The following is a 13,392-nucleotide window of genomic DNA, read 5'->3' on the forward strand; positions in this document are numbered from 1 at the left end:
ATAGAATTAAATATTAACTTATTATTATGTAAATATATTAAATATTCCTAAAAAATCTAAAACTTTAAAATGTATAATATTTAATATTTAGTGCTGTCAAAGTGATTAATCGCGATTAAGCGCATCTAACATAAAAGTCTGTAAATATTTAATATGTGTGCGTGTGTGTATATAAATATATATATATGTAATGAAGAACGTAGTAATGGAGGAACGTTAAGTCACTTCATTGAAGCTTATTGTATTATGTAGAGTAGAGAATTATGGTATTATGAGAGAGAGATCGACTAAACGAGTGTATTACCTGCATCTGATATGGCATTCGTTCTTTAGGTTGATGTTCATAATATTCTAAATTCTATTTATAAAAATATCTGTTTGATTGCCCACTGAGGAAAGCAATATCTTTGTCCTTTTCCCATGACAGCGCTAAAACAACTTCCTTGTTTAAAACCTTTTTTTTCTTCTTGTTTACACCCAGTCCCTTTCAATTTGCTACTGACTCACTCATAAAGACCATCTTTGCTGCCATCTAAAGACGTAATAATGTAACTTTCACTGAAGTCCATATCACTAACAGACCCTTTCTCAATCGCAAATACGGCATATTGTTTATATAAAATAATATTTATTGAACAACAATATTTAAATGAACAATAATAGCCATTATAAAAGACAACAGGAAATAAACACAAGCAAACAATTCAGTCAAACATGCAAAAGTAGCGCGCTAGTACAGGATTTAGCCAAAATATAAAGTTATGAAACTTAATTTTCCCCTTAACCTAAATCGATTTCCTATGGAACAAGTAATAGATCAATAAGACCAAAGATTGCCTGTTTGATATACCCCAAGTGAATTATATCTAGTTTAACCACTATCTACATAAGAGCCAGCGGCAATTCCCGAAGGACTGGTTGAGATGAAGCTGTTCTCGGCGGGTACACGAGCACTGAATGGTCGCTGACGGCGTGGAGCTTGCATCACCGAAAATGTCTAAACAAATTGTAAAATATGTTTATGTGTGAGTCACATAATTGAGGTCTAAATAACTATGTTCTCGCCTTAAAAACTGCATTCTGTGACACAACAACAGTAGTATTTTGTAAAAAAATATAGTGGATTTGTCCAACCGCCATGACAGTCGCCACAAGCGGAGTGATACAAACAGTGAAACGGTTCCAGTGCTGAAACTGGAGGAATATCGCATGCTTGTAAAGGCTCTCAGCCAATCAGATTCTATTTGTAATATTTATTATGCATCCCACACTTAATATATTGTTTTATAAATATATAGTTTTTGGTGGTGAAATACAACTTAACTATGTTTGTCTGTGTCATTTTTGTTCAATTTTCCAGACAGCTGATCAGAATTGGAACCCATGTCTTCTGGATGAGAAAGCCAAGCTGTTTTTTAAGGTTTAAAACTTGTCTTTTTCACTTTCACTGTTATGAGAAGCAAAGTTAACTAGTATTATTCACTAATGCCGCTTGTTACTTCATTTAGCTCGTACGTTTGGACAATCTGTTTGCGTACTGGAATGTGAATTCAGAGCTGTACTCCAACCACGTCCCTGATGAGGCTCTGGTAGGTCTTCACATTTCCATTTGACCCAACTTTAAATCTTAGGAAAAGAAATCTCCCATCTTCATTGTTTGTGCATTTGTATTTTTCATAGCGATATATGAAGCACAGTGTAGCTGTCCAGAACGCCATCCCTCAGGATTATCATTTCAGTGAGCTCCTTCTTGCGTTCATTCACAAATGTGTGTGTTGTGTTTTCTCTGTAAAATACAAACCAACTATGTTTTTGCACTTTGCTGCTTTAGTCTTTCGTCCAATATCTGCGAAAGCCAAGCTGCGCATGAATCCTCGCTCCGATGTGGACTTCTCCTCTCCGAAAGTGGACCTAGTGGTCAGCCTCGCTGAGGTGGCTATTGAACTTAGCCGGCCACAGGTGTGGAAAATGTCTGTTTAATTTTGTCCAATTCAGCGAACAAATAATCACAAATCATTTATATGACTTTATGGCGTTTTCTTAGTATGTCAGCATTCTGGAGCTGTTGGGCTCGGTGGATATGATGACCCGTAACCTCCCATACAGGAAGTATCGTCCACATGTGCCGGTTCACACTAATGCTCATCAATGGTAAGTGCATTTTGAGTCGGATAATTCAGTTTGTACTTGTTTAATTCGGTGAGGTTCTGTACTTTCTGTATTTGTGGTTATCGTAGGTGGCGATATGTGATCACAGGCGTTCTGGAGGTCAACATCAAGCCCCGCCTTCACATGTGGTCATGGAAACATATCCGACACCATCGGCAACATGTGAAAAAGTACAGAGAGATCTATAAGAACAAAATCACCAGTAAGAAACCTTCAGAGAGTCTGCTGAAGGAGCTTGAGGTGGGTGAGCACTGAGCACGCTCAGTAAAGGGATAGTTCACTCACTAGGGAAAATTCTGCCATTATTTACTCGCGCTCATGTCGTTCCAGGCTGTGATTTTTCTTCTTTTTCTGATGAGCACAAAATGAGAAATACTGCTTTTTTGTTTTGTTGTTTTGACAGCCATGGTCAGGGTGAAGGGTGAACTGGCAAATATGGCTGTGTTTTTGTTTGGTTTTGGTTTGTTGTTTTGTTTTGGAGTTTGACAGTTGTGGTCAATATGAACTGAATTTGTGAAATGGCAAATAAGGCTGCGGTTTGGTTTGGTTTGGTTTGGTTTGGTTTGGTTTGTTTTGTTTTGTTTTGTTTTGATAGCCATGTTCACTAGACTGTGGGCAGTTGTGGCCTCATGGTTAGAGAGTTGGACTTGCAACCCAAAGGTTGCAGGTTCGAGTCTCAGTACCGGCTAGAATTGTAGATGGGGGAGTGAATGAACAACGCTCTCTCATTACTTACAACTGAGGTGCCCTTTAGAAAGACACCTAACCCCCCAGTCGCTCCCCGCGTGCTGCAGCAAATGGATGCCCACTGCTCCGTGTGTGTGTTCAATACTCACTGTTGTGTGTGTGTGTGTGCACTTGGATGGGTGAAATGCAGAACACAAATTCTATGGGACACCACACTTGGCCACACGTCACGTCACTTTCACTATGAACAGTAAACTGACAAACATGGCTGTGTTTTTGTCTGCTTTGTTTTGGTTTGGTTTTGGTTTGTTGTTTCAGTTTTGTAGTTTGACAGTTGTTGTCACTATGAACTGTATTTGTGAAATGGCAAATAAGGCAGTGGTTTTGTTTTTTTTTGACAGTCATGGTCACCATGAACAGTGAACTGACAAACATGGCTGTGTTTTTGTCTGCTTTGTTTTGCTTGTTTGTTTTTGGTTTGTTGTTTTGTTTTGGAGTTTGACAGCCATGGTCACTATGAATGGTGAACTGGCAAAAATGTTGGTGTTTTTGTTTGCTTTGTAGTTTGATAGTTGTGGTCAATATGAACTGTATTTGTGAAATGGCAAATAAGGCTATGGTTGTGGTTTTGTTTTGTTTTGACAGCCATGGACACTACGAATAGTATTTGTGAAATAGCAAAAATGGCTGTGTTTTTGTTTGCTTTGTTTTGTCAAAGCAAACTGTTTTGTCAGAGCCGTGGTCACTATTAAAGGTGGGATCAGTAGATTTTGAACAACGCTGTTGGACATATGTTGATATTTGAAATCAACCCAAACAAAGCCACCCCTCTCTTCATTGCTCCGCCTCCAAAACTCACACTCCAATACTAACCACCCTGCTCCGAGTCAGTCTCGAACCCCGGCCCGATCGCTGCTGGCATGCGAGGCGAGTGCACTGACAATGACGCTAAACACTGCATTCTCTAGCGGTCATCAGCGTGCAGTAGTTTAACTGCAAAACTCTCACTATCTGGCCACTGTTACACACGCAATGTGAGTGGATGTCTGTTTATCACAGCTGACAGGCTACAAAATACTTCACGAAAATAAAGCGCAGAAGATGAACGAACGACAAGGAAGCTCAAAAAATGAACGTACAATACACAAGAGTAAATACAAACAAGAGTTCGTTGTTAATCGCCAACAGCACAGCAGCTCCAGACAATCAAAACCGTGTTACTCGCATGAGAAGCGGGATCAAAGCAGCCTCCGTGTCTGTTTTCAGCCCTTCCCTCTTAGCTCTCTCCAGCGCTGTAAAGCTTTTCTAACATTAACACGGGTCCTAAAGCGCTTGCCCAGTCATAAACCTTCATTCCAGTGATATTCTTTTGAGCTCTTTTGTATTGTGTCCCATCTCTCGTTCTGCATTTTTTCTCCTTTTTTTTTCTTTCTTCTTTTTTCTTATTTTCAAATCTCCCTCTTGCTCGTTCTCTGTCCTCAACCGTTATACGCCCCTTAATGCTGATTGGTCAGACGTTTGTTGCTGGTGTCGGCCCGACTAACTTACAAACAGTGTATTTGGAACAATACACACCCCACCTTTAATGTTGAACCGGGAAATATGGCTGTGTTTTTGTTTAGTTTGATTTTGGTTTGTTGTTTTGTTTTAGAGTTTGACAGTCATGGTCACTATGACCGGTGAACTGGAAAATATAGCTGTTGTTTAGTTTTTTGTTTTGTTTTGTTTTTTGATTTGTTTTGTTTTGTCAGCCATGGACATTATGAATGCTGAACTGGCAAATTCTCAGAAAAATTCTCCTTTTATGTTAAAACAATAACAACATATTGGTTTGGAATGACATGAGAGTGTGTTTTAATTTTTAGGGTAACTTTAGAATACATATTCACAAATTCTTGTATTCTTGTATCTACTTTACATTAAAAAAAAGCAATATTACATACATAGTTACTTTTCACAGTTCAATTTACAGTACTCAAAATAGTAACCTTCCATGAATCTGGTGTGTTCTGTTCAGAATAGATCATTTTTAACACCTTTTAATTAAGCTTAAAATGTGGCAAAAACCAATTAAGTCTGTTGTCATTTCTGTGAACGCTCTGTTTTGAGCATAACCTTGTTGCTTTTGTTCATCCTTAAGGACACAGAAAGAACCCTGGATATATTCAACATCACAATGGCGAGACAGCAAGCTGAGATGGAGGTGACGTGACATCAGTTTCCCACTTGACTCCTATAATATTGTATAGATCATTTGAATCCTTAACACAGTGTGGATCATATAGCTGGAAGTGTGTTCTGTAGCTCAGCTGGTAGAATGTGAAGCTAGCAAAGTGAAGGTCTTCTCTAGTTTCTAATTGAACCACACCTGTTGACTCTCGCATATTCTGTCGCTGGTGTTGTAGGCCACAAAGGCGGGCTTCAGGATATACCGTCCTGGGGTGAAGGTGGAGGAAGAACAGTCACAGGGATGGTTCGGCTGGATGTGGAACTGGTCTGGAGACAGTGAAACACAAACCAAAGATGTCAAGACAGGAGGTTTGACTGCGTTCTGTATCTGTGTAGTACGGCAAAACTAGTCCTGCACAGAATCTGTGCTCTAGAATTCCACGGAACGCTCAGCAGATTCCTAATGTTCCACAGAATTCCATATATTGATGTAGAGCTGTTTCTGATAGATTTGTGTCCTCCTGTTTCATATCTCTCAGGTTTTGATGAGCTAATGACCCCAGCAGAAAAAGCCAAACTGTACGCTGCCATTGGATACAGCGAGACAGCCGTCAATCCTAACCTGCCAAAAAATGTTAGTGACAAACAATCATAACATATATAAATCCAGTTTCCTCTTATAGATTTAATTTAGTGTCAGTACAAGACATTTTCCTCAACTTGACTTAATAATGGTTTATATATGTGTGCACTACTGTTCCAAAAGTTTGGAATCTTTACAATGTGTTTTTTGAAAGAAGCCTCTTACACTGTTTCCTAACCAGAAGTGATGCGTTAAGATTTGAGCGACAAGCAATTAGTCTGTCCACACCAGACATGACACGACTATGAGACATGACAAAATCAATCAAAAATCACAGCCAATCAGAAGAGCGTGTGGGCGGAGTCTCTCTGCAACACTTGCAGCGCAATGGATAAATACATAGTCAAATTCATAAATATTATTAGGGCTGTCATTTTAACACGTTAATTAGATTAAATAATCACTGTGAAAAATAACATGTTAAAATTATTAACATATTTAATGCACTTGCCCCGCCTCAGACCTACATAGGTCATCTGACATTTCATACAGTTGATTGATGATTATGAATAAGAAACAGGGCAACAACTCTGCGTGATGGAGCCTATAGAATGTAGCTAGAATGTCCCTAAAATCAAGATATGGGGCAAAAAAATGCCCCTATTTGAGTTTTTGTCTAACATTTACATCCAATGATATAGGCTAGTTAAGCTATATCACACGAGTAACGAGTGCAGTATCACATGAGTGCTGTTTTTCTGTCCAGAAAAGCAAATGTGATACTGATTTTATACAACAGTTCAATAAATAAGAAGTTAATAGGCCTATTTTGTTATTTTAGACACAATATTGTCTGTTTTGCTCAATTTTGCCAACAAAAATATGAAGACAAAGCAGAAGTGTTCATCTCCGAGCAACACGCAGCGGCATTTCTTTTTTGAATGCTCGTTTCGGGTGAACCATTAGGCTTGTTGGACTTGAAGCGGCGCTGCACATGACTTAATCATTAAAGAGTTAGTTCACCCAAAAATGAAAATAATGTCATTAATTACTCACCCTCATGTCGTTCTAGACCCGTAAGACCTTCGTTGATCTTCAGAACACAAATTAAGATATTTTGATTAAATCCGATGGCTCAGTGAGGCCTGCATTCACAGCAAGATAATTAACACTTTCAGTGCCCAGAAAGCTACTAAAGACATATTTAAAACAGTTCATGTGAGTTCAGTGTTTCCACCTTAATATTATAAAGCGACGAGAATATTTTTGTGTGCCAAAAAAACAAAATAACGATTTTTTAACAATATAGTGATGGGGCGATTGTTTTGAAATCGGCCCATATAGATACTGTTAAAAAATTGTTATTTTGTTTAGAGAGGAAGTGTCATTGCTTTGAATGCAGGCCTCACTGAGCCATCGGATTTAATAAAAATATCTTAATTTGTGTTCTGAAGATGAATGAAGGTCTTACTGGTGTAGAACGACATGAGGGTGAGTAATTAATGACATTTTCATTTTTGGGTGAACTAACCCTTTAAGACATTTACTGCCACCTACTGGCAGTTTTAGTTTTTTATTTAGAGTATAATTTTATTTAAAAAAAATTCATAATAAAAACAAAAATGAAAATTCAGTCATTATTTACTTTCTTGCTGAAGCTACTTTTTGTAATGTCTGTTTGGTGCTTTACACAATGATGACTTTAAGTTATCTTTTGGGAGTAATTTCTCAGCCAAATTTGATGTGTGATTAATTTGCGATTAATTATATTAATTAATCGCCACATCATGTAATTAATTAGATTAAAAAATATATAAATATACTGAGTGACTGAAACAATCTCGGTCATAGAATATACTTGCTCTTTCACAGTTTGAACGTTCTTGTTTCATTTAATTTATTTTCAACGTCTGAGATTGCTTTTAGTATGGTATGGATATAAAGGACACGCAAAATGATATCACATGATGATATCTAACTCACATTAGACGCTTTTAACATTTAATAAAGCACACTAACAGTACACGAGATTACCATTGTCATACTCTGTTTGTTGTTGCTCAAGCTGCAACGTCGCAGAAATAGGAAACCGTTTCTAAAATAGAATCGGAAAAAATTATATAATCCAAAAACTGATTAAAATGGGAAAGATACTTTTTATTGTATGTCCCCAAGCACTGATGGTGCAAGGACCCTAATGGAACTTTTTGATTTATTATTATTTATTACAATTTAAAATAAATGTTTTTATATTTGAATATATAGTAAAATGTAATTTATTCCTGTGATCAAAGCTGAATTTTCAGCATCATTACTCCAGTCTTCAGTGTCACATGATCCTTCAGAAATCATTCTAATATGATCATTTGATACTCAAGAAACATTTATGATTATTATCAGTGTTGAAAACAGTTGTGCTGCTTCATATTTATGTGGAAACTGATACGTTTTGAGCAAAATATATTGTTTGTAAAAATGTATAAGTCTTTACTCTTACTTTTCTGTCATCAATTTAATGCATCCTTGCTGAATAAATCGATTCTTTCTTTCTTTCAAGAAACTTTTGAACAGTAGTGTACACACATAAAATATTGATCTGATTAATAAGTGCAATTTTTTGCCTTCTTTTGTAAGCAGGACATTCCAGTCCATTGAAACTATACAACTTAAGAGGTTTAACTTCATGTAAAGCATCACCCCTCTGACTCATATATTTGTTTGCAGTTTGAAAATATGAAGATAAATTTCCAGCTTCTCCGCCTGTCCCTGTCGATCAAAGAGAGCCGAGAGAAGCCGGAGATAATCAAACTGTCCGTCATCGATCTGAAAGCCATGCTGGCTCAAAGACCTGCGGCTCAAGCAATAAAGTACTGTGTTCTCAATTCATATCATCTCCTTCACCCTCCGTCTAATTTTTGTTAACCATTTCTTTATTACGATTATTAAATGCTTGCCACTTTTATTTTATTTGAAGGAATGTTCTGTGTTCAGTACAACTTAGTGTGACACTTGCTGTTGGTTACCCCAGAAAATACTTTCAATTTGTTCCTCAGTTTGTGAAACAAGCACAAAACTTGTTTACAGTAATGCACTTACAGTGGAAGTCTATGGGGCAAGACATTGCTCTGGAATAAATCTTGCAGTAACTTTCTCATGATGCGCACATGGACACCAGAAAGGAAATGTTAGAGAAAATGTACAGAAGAATTAATATAAGTGTTTTAGAAAGGTGCACATTTGGCTTTTTAACCCTTCAGAATGTCGTCACATAGACTTCCTTTGTGAGAACGTTAGAGTAAATATAATTTTTGTTTGTTTGTTGTTTAAACTGCTCTTGTTTGATATAATGTGTGTTTTTTTTCAGGATCTCTGCTCAGCTGTCAGCGTTTGAAGTGTCTGGTCTCCCACGAGGCAAGTCGGCCCCCATCCTGCTGTCACCACGTCATGTGGAAGGGATGAAGGATAGGAATCTTTTGAACCTCATGTTCGAGACGAACCCGCTGGACGCGAGTGTGGACCAGAGACTCCGCATCGAGTCCCAGGCGCTGGAGATAATCTATGACGCTGTGAGTGTGAGGACGAATCTCTCTATGCCAGGGATTCACAAACCTTTTTTTTTTTTTTTTGTCAGCTGAACCCATCTGACATACAATATTTTCTTGAAGTACCTGAGATTTCAAAGTTCAATAATTTAACAACACATTTGCATAATCAGTTTTCTGATGTTGGTTAATGACATGACATGACATGACATGACATGGATGGATAGTGGCATGTTTATTAAGTGTTTTGTTCTTTTTGTAGATGACAGTGAACAGTATGTCAGCTTTCTTCATGCCTCCAAAAGACCTGCAGCTGGATGAACTGACCAACGCCACCCTCATGAAGCTGGAGCATTTCAGAGACAAGACCTCCACAGGTGTGTGCCGATTCACATGCCATGTACTTTTACATGTTTGCTAGACAGTCGGCAGTTCTTGGCCAGAATAAGCTGCAATGTGGAGCATGCTGATAGGCAAGGGTCGAAGCTCTCATAACTGCAGATTTCCTATACAATAATAAAAATGTATTTATTATTTATCAAATTGTACCTTTTTATCTGTGGTTATTAAAGGGTTAGTTCACCCAAATATGTAAATTCTGTCATTAATTACTCACCCTCATGTCGTTCCACACACGTAAGACCTTCGTTCATCTTCAAAACACAAATTAAGATATTTTTGATAAAATCTGATGGCTCAGTGAGGCCTCCATTGCCAGCAAGATAATTAACACTTTCAGATGCCCAGAAAATTACTAAAGACGTATTTAAAACAGTTCATGTGACTACAGTGGTTCAACCTTAATGTTATGAAGCGACGAGAATATTTTTTGTGTGCCAAAATAATGACTTTATTCAACAATATCTAGTGATGGGTGATTTCAAAACACTGCTTCATGAAGCTTCAAAGCATTACGAATCTTTTGTTTCGAATCAGTGGTTCGGAACGTGTATCAAACTGCCAAAGTCACGCCCCCCAGTGGTGAACCATTGAAATTTTGAAACGCTTATGATGTAACGATGTCTCATTTTCTGAAATCACGTGACTTTGGCAGTTTGACTTTGGCAGATTAATTTGTGCTCTGAAGATGAACGAAGGTCTTACGGGTGTGGAACGACATGAGAGTGAGTAATTAATGACAGAATTTTCATTTTTTGTTGAACTAACCCTTTAAATAGTAGCTAGTACTAAAACAGTATTGTTCATTGTTGACAGGACTGATGTACATCATTGAGACTCAGAAGGTTCTTGATCTGAAGATAAACTTCATGGCCTCGTATGTCATTGTACCAGAAAACGGCTTTTATGACCCCAAACACAACCTTGCCATTCTGGATTTGGGTAATTTCCAGGTAAAAACAGCTTACTGTCAGTACTAGGGGTGTAACGGTACATGTATTCATCCCAAACCATTATGGTACAGACGTCACGGGTCATGCAGTCACACAACAATACAGTCAGTCACAGGTGATCCACACTCCAATCCAGAAGGGGGCATGCGCTGTGATGCAACGCTGATTGCTAACCACCACAACAGGAAAAAGAGCAGAAGAAGAAGAGACGATATGTGTACCAACCCAAAACAAGTCTGTGTCCGAAATCGCCCCATACCCTTAAATAGGGCACTATTTGAGGGGACAGCCATTTGTAGTGGTGTCCGAAACCATAGTGGACGATGTTGAATGCACTCATTCAATCCCACAATGCACCGCAATAACGAGTGTACAACCGATGCACACTCGGCGGCTAGAGAATACCCATAATGCACTGTGAGAGTCGCGCGCTGAATGAATTCCTGCGCCTCGCCAGGAGATGGCGCCCGCAGCTGAATCAATCATCCATTCATTTTCCAAACCGCGCTGATCCAGCATTATCATACAGGTATAAATTCCTTTTTAATTAATCATTAAATCGTTTAAAAGGTTTGAACATGCTAGTTCAACATAAATATTCATTACTATTGGAGCTGCCAGTTTGCTACATTTCAAAAGATTATTAAACAGTAGCACAAACTATGCGAAATCGGCAGCCCTTCCGGTTCACTCAGTGTCCGAATTCACTCACTCGTTTCATTCACTCCTTCAAGTGGACTATATTAGTGGAGTAATGTAGGGAATAGTGAATGAGGGTGATTTCGAACACAGCACAAGAGTTCAGATGGCACACAAGAGCTTGCTATACACTGATTTTCAATTAATTTTTGTGACGCGCTCCTGCTGCTCCACAAACTTTACGGAAAGGAAACTGGGATGGCAGAAAGCGGCATCCTGTTTGTTTTCTTCATTTTACAAAAGCACAATGTTTTATTTTTATTGTGTGTACAAAAATAAAAATAGACCCTTTAGCAGTTTTCGAATGATGTCTTAATCTTATCTTAATTTGTTTCCGCTGTTGTAATGAGATAAAATCATTTGTCATTGGGCCAATTTGTGTCATGGAAGCATCTACAGTCCAGTTAAGAAATATGCATTTCCTGGAAATTGGAAGCCTCAGGTGCCGCTTCACTCGCTGTCTCCTCCTGGAAAGGTGAAGTAGGCTCAGATGTAGATGGCACATCTCGCTCATCTTTCGGTGATTTCTTGAAAAAGCATAATATTGAACTTTGTGCATCTGCCATTTTCCTTTTTGAAGTGGTTTCAGTCATATTTCAAGCAATTCAAAACCATCATGGTGAACTTTGTGCATCTGAAGCGTCTCAGCTGAAGGAAATGATACATTATGTATCAGCTTTAATATATTGGCTAAATTTTCTTATCTGATCGATAACGATAACATTAAAAATGATCATATATCAGCCGATACGATACGGTGGCCGATATATCATGCATCCCTAGTAAATATAGTTGTCTTTATATTTTAAAAAGTAATAATTGGTTAAAAATGTGCATTTGTTGTGTGCAGATGTCCAGTCAGAGCAGAGCCAACCTGCCTCAGCTGTCTGCGGTCAGCAGCACTATCGAGGACATCATGTCTCGAGCGTATGACAGCTTTGATGTGCAGCTGAGCAGTTTACAGTTCCTCTACACCAAAGCAGGTGCGCACACATGCACAATAACTGATCAAATGTAGACATTACAGGGCTGTAAACATGCTGTGTGTCGTTCAGGTGGTGACTGGAAGTGGGCTCGTCCGCTGAGGCAGTCTGCTTTCCACATCCTGGAGCCTGTAGACCTGAAGATGGTCTTCAGCCGAGCCATGGTGGTGACGGACGCAAGAATGCCAAAGTAAGGAGGAATTTCCCTGTCTGGGGTCCAGGTCTTTTTATTCACACATCACATATTATGCATTGACGTATTTGTACCTAATGTTTTTTTGTTTTCAGGTTTAAGATTTATGGTGAACTCCCTCTGCTGTCTCTGCGTATCTCTGATGATAAAGTGCGTGGCGTCCTGGCGTTGCTCAGCAGCATTCCACTTCCTGAGAGCCGCCCTGCCCCTCAGACTAGAGCGCCACAGGTTACACCCAAGGTAATTAAAAGAATGCTTATGTGCAGGGCTTTACGTTAACTTTTTTACAGAGGTTGAAAGTTGTGTAGCACAGGCCACACAATTGTAGCACAAGTATAAAATGTCTGTTACCATCTCTGAAAACAACCACAAGTAGTGCAGTTCATCACTTAAACATGCATGGGATCAGTGTTGGGGAAAGTTACTTTTAAAAGTAATGCATTACAATATTGCGTTACTCCCTAAAAAAGTAACTAATTGCTTTACTTAGTTACTTTTTATGGAAAGTAATGCGTTACATTACTTTTGCATTACTTTTTCTCATCTGGGCGTGGCTTGCTTGTTTGTTTTTTAATAACAACAAAAAAGTTCTATTTTTTGGCAAACATTCAGGCCCTTTCACACCAAAAGTGAAATGAATACGCCTCAGGCTGAAGGAAGTGCATATTTATGCCTGTACAGTAGACGGCGCAGCTCAAACAAACCTGCTATTCTGGATCAAAGAAGAATAGGACACAGGAGAAAGGAGTTAAACACTCTTATTTCTAAATCTAATCTAAAGTCATTTTTGCTTATTAGTATGGTTGAATTGGATCATTGAAGGTCAGCAGCAAAGACATTGGTTAATAAAGTGAGATTAAATACATAAAGTATGTTGTTTAATTTAAAATATTTTATTATTACAGTTTGCATTTCACTGTTTTTATTGATTTTGAGGAATACTGAATGTTTTTGTGCAAGTGAGATGAGTAAATGCATGTTCACATTTAGTCTAGAACTACAATAACCATCATGT

General features: G+C 38.3%; 1 protein-coding gene across 2 annotated transcripts in view; it reads left to right on the forward strand.

Annotated features, from left to right (window-relative positions):
- The window catches only part of vps13a (vacuolar protein sorting 13 homolog A), a 70,401-nt gene that overhangs the window by 5,274 nt on the left and 51,735 nt on the right, over positions 1 to 13,392 (forward strand). For both annotated transcript variants that reach the window (XM_051902399.1, XM_051902401.1), the window contains exons 8-23: positions 1,361 to 1,420; positions 1,509 to 1,589; positions 1,681 to 1,738; positions 1,832 to 1,959; positions 2,045 to 2,151; positions 2,238 to 2,409; positions 4,997 to 5,059; positions 5,262 to 5,394; positions 5,565 to 5,659; positions 8,333 to 8,475; positions 8,973 to 9,174; positions 9,413 to 9,527; positions 10,366 to 10,502; positions 12,052 to 12,184; positions 12,257 to 12,374; positions 12,473 to 12,617. In XM_051902399.1, coding sequence (XP_051758359.1) covers positions 1,361 to 1,420; positions 1,509 to 1,589; positions 1,681 to 1,738; positions 1,832 to 1,959; positions 2,045 to 2,151; positions 2,238 to 2,409; positions 4,997 to 5,059; positions 5,262 to 5,394; positions 5,565 to 5,659; positions 8,333 to 8,475; positions 8,973 to 9,174; positions 9,413 to 9,527; positions 10,366 to 10,502; positions 12,052 to 12,184; positions 12,257 to 12,374; positions 12,473 to 12,617 — 1,890 coding nt within the window. The remainder of the gene's footprint in view (positions 1 to 1,360; positions 1,421 to 1,508; positions 1,590 to 1,680; positions 1,739 to 1,831; positions 1,960 to 2,044; positions 2,152 to 2,237; positions 2,410 to 4,996; positions 5,060 to 5,261; positions 5,395 to 5,564; positions 5,660 to 8,332; positions 8,476 to 8,972; positions 9,175 to 9,412; positions 9,528 to 10,365; positions 10,503 to 12,051; positions 12,185 to 12,256; positions 12,375 to 12,472; positions 12,618 to 13,392) is intronic.

Source organism: Ctenopharyngodon idella, chromosome 8, assembly GCF_019924925.1.
Source record: "Ctenopharyngodon idella isolate HZGC_01 chromosome 8, HZGC01, whole genome shotgun sequence".
Taxonomy (NCBI): Eukaryota; Metazoa; Chordata; class Actinopteri; order Cypriniformes; family Xenocyprididae; genus Ctenopharyngodon; species Ctenopharyngodon idella.